Source organism: Platalea leucorodia (assembly GCF_965183815.1).
Source record: "Platalea leucorodia genome assembly, contig: HAP1_HAP1_SCAFFOLD_194, whole genome shotgun sequence".
NCBI classification, from domain to species: domain Eukaryota; kingdom Metazoa; phylum Chordata; class Aves; order Pelecaniformes; family Threskiornithidae; genus Platalea; species Platalea leucorodia.
In genome coordinates, this window is record NW_028121362.1 from 61,724 (window position 1) to 67,436 (window position 5,713).

At 51.5% G+C, this 5,713-nt stretch overlaps 1 protein-coding gene across 1 annotated transcript; it reads left to right on the forward strand.

Annotated features, from left to right (window-relative positions):
- Positions 1 to 2,475: 2,475 nt before the first annotated feature.
- Positions 2,476 to 3,231, forward strand: LOC309603767 (olfactory receptor 14A16-like; the record flags this gene model as incomplete). Its single annotated transcript, XM_082338681.1, has 1 exon — positions 2,476 to 3,231. One exon carries the CDS (start codon positions 2,476 to 2,478, stop codon positions 3,229 to 3,231), a length of 756 nt encoding a protein of 251 aa, XP_082194807.1.
- Positions 3,232 to 5,713: the final 2,482 nt, after the last annotated feature.

The following is a 5,713-nucleotide window of genomic DNA, read 5'->3' on the forward strand; positions in this document are numbered from 1 at the left end:
GAGAAGGGACAGACCTCACGTCAGTGCAGTGGTGGGATTCAGTCATGGGCCCAAAGGCACGGAATCTGTCTGAGATGCCCTGGGTGGTGCCTGTCACACAATGAGTATGAATGGGGAGGGGGTTCCTGTACAGGCCCTGTGCTGTCCATGTCAGCTGCATGCAGTTGGGCTGGAGCATCCTGGCATCTCACATAGCACTACAGGCCTGTATTTGGCTATTAAATTAAGATTCAGCTGCCCTCAATTAGGTCAGACAATTAGAGTGCAAGGGATGCACTTGACAAAACTGCCATTCTACTTGAAGGACATGTAGAAAATACAGCTGATGGAGAACAGGGAGACTTAGGTCTCCCTATGGCACATGGCTCCATTTGGTCAGCTGAAGACTTCTGTACGCTGCCCAGGACATAAGGAATATCTACAGGTTCAGTTGTCCTACATGTGGGGATCTGCTGTCATTCCACCTGGCACATTTAATTTCCCACCAGCCTCTAAGAAGTGTCCCCCAGATGCTGCCCTGTCTCTCTGCATTGCTCCATTAGAGCTTGCAGTTACCTGCACATATCCTGGACCACCTCCTGAACCTCAAATGTCACCAGGTGTTTGTGTCTGAACAGCTCACTCCTGGTCTCCATCTCCAGTAATTAGCATGGGAGCTGAGACAAGAAGCTCACATGCAGGTGCCTGTTTTGCGCACACCTGAACTATGCAAGAGGAATCCCAGCTCCTGGGGGTTGTGGTCTGCAAGGGAGGGAGCTGAGACCCCTTCCAGCCCCAGGACCACAGACCCAGGATGAGATGCCTCAGTTGACTCTGCTGAATCCCTTCCCTCAGCAGGGGTAAAAGAGATCCCTCCCTGTCACTGTCTGGGTGTCCTGCCTAATGATGGGACAAGAAAAAGTGATTATAGGACCTAACTCTGTCTCTGGTAAGAGAAATTACACTGCTGGGAGTAAGCCTCTCTCCCCAGCTGAGGGAGGGAACATCAGTGATTCCTTCAATTGGTTTCACAGCAGGTTCCCCTGGAGCCCCAGGGACACCTGGAGGGAGCCCAGAGGGGCAGAGAAAGTGCTGCCTTGGGCTGGGCCTCTGCTGCTGAGCTGGGCTGGGCTCCTGGGATGGAGGGAGCTGCTGGCAAGTGGGCAGCCCTGCAGAGAGACAGCTCTGCCCAGGAGCAGCTCCTCTGCAAAGTGCAGCAGTTCTGGGGGCACTGCCTGCAGGCACCGAGGGGAGAGGAGCGAGACAGAGAGAGAAGGCAATCTGGAGTGGGAGGAGAGCTGAGTGTTCACTGTGGGAGAAATGTTCACAGCCCTTGACACAGTAAGTCTCTGGATGCAGGGCAACGCAGCTGTGGTTCCTGGAAAGATCTCCTAAAGCTGGCACATAACCGCAGCTTATGCAATCTGTCAAGAGGGCTCTCAGTGGTTCTCTAGCATAGAGGAGGAGGATGTGTTCCAGAGCGGGGCTTCCCTGCTGCACCATCAGAGGGACAGGGCATGGCGTTTCCCTTCTCCTGGCAACGGCTTCAGAAGTGTGAAGGTGGGTGTGCAGCCAGGGGTGCCCAGGACCATCCTTCAGAGCAGGTCCCTGCACCCCAGGGGCTGTGTGCTGGGGCAGGGACTCTGCCGCCTGCCAGGGTCAGCACTCAGCCTGCCCAGGGAGCTGCCCATGGCGCTGTGGGGAGAAGCTGTGGGTGGAAGGAGTGACCCCTGGCAGGGCAGGGTCCTTCTGCAGTGGAGAGGGTGCTGCGTGGCTCATGGCTGCTCACAGCTCCAGATCATTTCTAAAGGCATTTCTGAGGTGATTGAGGGCTGGGTGGGCAGTGAGAGATGGGAATTTATTCCTCCACTCTGGAGAAGGCACTGAGACCCCGGTTCTGGTTAGGACTTCTCTGAGCTGCTCCTGAGCCCCTGCACACACAGAGATGCCCCTGGGCAGTGCTTTGCTGCCAAGAAGGGTCTGCAGGGCAGAGCTGAGCTCACAGCGGGTTGGATGGAGTCTGAGAGCACTGACAGGGAGGAGACGTGGGCACAGAGAAACAGCTCCTAGCACTGACAGCTCCAGGCAGCAGATACGGGCAGGGAGTGAGAGGGGAGCTGCTACCAGAAATGCTGGGGGAAGGAGGATTCAGGCACCTCCCTGACATCCCCTGCCATGCCAGACACGTTCCCCAGAGCAAGCCCCTGGTCTCCTCTCTGACACAGCAGAGCACTAGGAAAAATGGCATACATTTTGTTCAGAGTAGTCTAATCTCAACATTTGACTGTCTTTTCCTTCATGGACAGTGCTGATGCCCAGCAGGACCAGATGTGCAATGGCAGCTCCATCACCCAGTTCCTCCTCCTGGCATTTGCAGACACACGGGAGCTGCAGCTCCTGATCTTCTGGCTCATCCTGGGCATCTACCTGGCTGCCCTCCTGGGAAACAGCCTCATCATCACCACTGTAGCCTGTGACCGCCGTCTCCACACCCCCATGTACTTCTTCCTCCTCAACCTCTCCCTCATCGACCTGGGCTCCATCTCCACCACACTCCCCAAGTCCATGGCCAATTCCCTGTGGGACACCAGGGACATCTCCTACTTGGGATGTGCTGCCCAGCTCTTTCTGTTAACCTTTTTTATCATAGCAGAATTGTATCTTCTCACTGTGATGGCCTATGACCGCTGCATTGCCGTCTGCAAACCTCTGCACTATGGGACCCTCCTGGGCAGCAGAGCTTGTGTCCACATGGCAGCAGCTGCCTGGGGCACTGCATTTCTCAATGCTGTCCTGCACACTGCCAATACATTTTCACTACCCCTCTGCCAAGGCAATGCTGTGGACCAGTTCTTCTGTGAAATCCCCCAGATCCTCAAGCTCTCCTGCTCAGATGCCTACCTCAGGGAAGTGGGGCTTCTTGTGGTTAGTGCCTGTTTAGCATTTGGGTGTTTTGTTTTCCTTGTGGTGTCCTATGTGCAGATCTTCAGGGCCGTGCTGAGGATCCCCTCTGAGCAGGGACGGCACAAAGCCTTTTCCACGTGCCTCCCTCACCTGGCTGTGGTCTCCCTTTATGTCAGCACTGGCATATTTGCCTCCCTCAAGCCCTCCTCCATCTCCTCCCCAATTCTAAATCTGGTGGTGGCAGTGCTGTACTCGGTGGTGCCTCCAGCAGTGAACCCCATCATCTACAGCATGAGGAACCAGGAGCTCAAAGGTTCCCTGAAGAAACTTATGACTGGATGGTTTTAAGCAGCAATGAACTGCCCATCTTCTTCTGCAAATCTCATTGCACTCATAATGGAACTCCTTACAGGCTGAGACTTTCTTTGGTACTTTGTTTTTAGCCTTTCTTAGTTGTAATAATGCTGTCCACAAAAAAGTGCCTTTCTTCCTCGTGCTTCTGTTTCAATATCCACCTGTTTTTTGTGATCCACGGACTGTGTACATGAGGAGCCATGCTCTCTGTGTCTTTAAACAAAATAAACGACCCTGCAGCGACTTGTTTTCTAAGATCCTTCTCCTCAGACCTTTGTAAAGCTGCAGGTGGAGTACCTTGGTGCAGAGGTGGAGAGGAAAAACAGCCCTGGCACAGCAGCACTGCCAGGGAGCACCAGTTCTTGGTCTTTCCCAAGCTGCTCTCTTTCCACTTCCACTTTCTCTTTCTCCTTCTTAGCCCTTGTGTTGGTGCACGGTTGGAGTGCTCTGGCAGCTTGGTCACAGTCCTGTGGTGCGGCAGTCCTGTGCCCGCAGGCAGGGACGGGCAATGGGCACCTCTGTGACAGAGCTGGCCTCCATAATAGCATTTTAGATTAGCTATTAGGGAAAATTTCTTCACGGAGAGAGTGGTTAGGCATTGGAACAGACTGCCCAGGGAAATGGTACAATCACAATCCCTCGAAATATTCAGAAAATGTGTGGATATGGATATGGTGCCTAGGGACATGGTTTAGAGGCGGACCAGGCAGTTAGGTTAAGAGGTTGGACTCAAGGATCTCAGCGTTCCTTTCCAACCTTAACGATTCTATGATTCTATGATTATTCTATGAGAAAGGATCTTCTCAGGGCAGTGCCTGAAGGCTTAGGTGTTCTTTCAAAGTGGCTCTAGAGAACATGCCCAGAGAAATGCCCAGGAGAGGAAAACCCTTGTGAGCAGCTCAAGTGTGTGAGTGTGCAGGTCTGGGGCACACAGCAGTGTCATGGACGCTCATGGGAGAATTCAGTCCTTGGCACCCAAGAACGTCTCCTCCCACAGCCAGGCCTCCTGGGAGAGACGTGAAGGACCAGCAGAGCAGGGTCTGGTTTGTTTCCCTTAGACGTAAACCATTGTGCAAGTCTGAGACTAAGATTGCACCTAGCCGCACCTGGGCTCCATCGGGAGTTTAGAAAGGAAGGGGGTCTACTCTCAACCTTGTGACTCATTGGGAGGGTCTTCCTGACTCTTTACATCTCTGGTCTCTCTGTGAATCAGTTTAACTCGCGTGTAACTCAATTTCCCTTTGTATGGTTCTTCCATGCAGTAATTAATGGAGCAAACCTTGCCATCACACTTTTTTAAGTCGCACTTTTCTATATTTTATCCTGAGTCTAATTCAAGCATTTCAGAAATGTGATGATGGTGAAATGAAAGAGCGTCCTCTGAGTACTCCGGCGCCATTGCACGCTCCAAGACAGAGCGATAACCCTTTCCTCCCCCTTAGGGATGAACTGCAAAACATGAGGTCAAAAACCAGGTAATGCCAGGACAGCAACTGGGCCTCCTGTCTGCCAAGTGGAATCCTTTCAATGGATAAATAATAATAATGGGCCATATATTTTGATTCCAGTTGGTCCTCGATGACGACTGGTGAAATTTCTAATAGATACAGGAGCACAAATTTCAATGTTAACACAACCGGATGCCGAGATGCTGGGTGTACAACCTGGATGGCAAAGAGATAAAATTACTGGAGGTAACGGAGCAAGTCCTATTTGCCAAACCGTGAAAGTGAATTTAAGGCTCCCAGGCGAGAAGCGCATGCTACCTACTCACTTTGCAATCAAAGATCACAATGAAAATATTTTGGGTTTTGATGTTTTGAATGGCCGAACCTGGCGCCTGCAGGATGGCAGCGTGTGGTCCTTCAGTTCAAATATTAACCCTAACCCTGATAAAAATGGGGAGACTACAGTGTGTGTACTCCACGCTGCCCCTGCACTCCCTGATTCGTAGGTTACTAATGTACTGCTACACCCGATTGCTGCTGTGGCACAAAACCGGATTTCTTAAGTAATAGCAGACTTAGAAAAATGGCACATTATTTCCAGAACCCATACAATTCACCAGTCTGGCCAGTCCGAATGGGAGATGGCGCCTGACAATTGATTATCGGTGCCTAAATGCTAACACAGCTCTGCTAACGGCTGCAGTACCTAATACTGCAACTTTAACAGCCACGCTACAAGCAGCTGCACACCCATGGATGGCAGTGCTAGATGTGAAAGATATGTTCTTTATGGTCCCCTTGCAGGAGGGAGATAAAGAAAAATTTGCTTTTACTGGGGAAGGTATGCAATAAACCTTTAACAGACTCCCACAGGGGTATAGACATTCACCCACAATTGCTCATGCTGCACTTGCTGAACTGTTACAAACAGTCTCACTCCCTCAAGATGTGAAACTGTACCACTATATAGATGATATTCTGACTGAAGGAACTTTCCCTGAAAAAGTGGGGGAAGTGGCAGCAGCAGT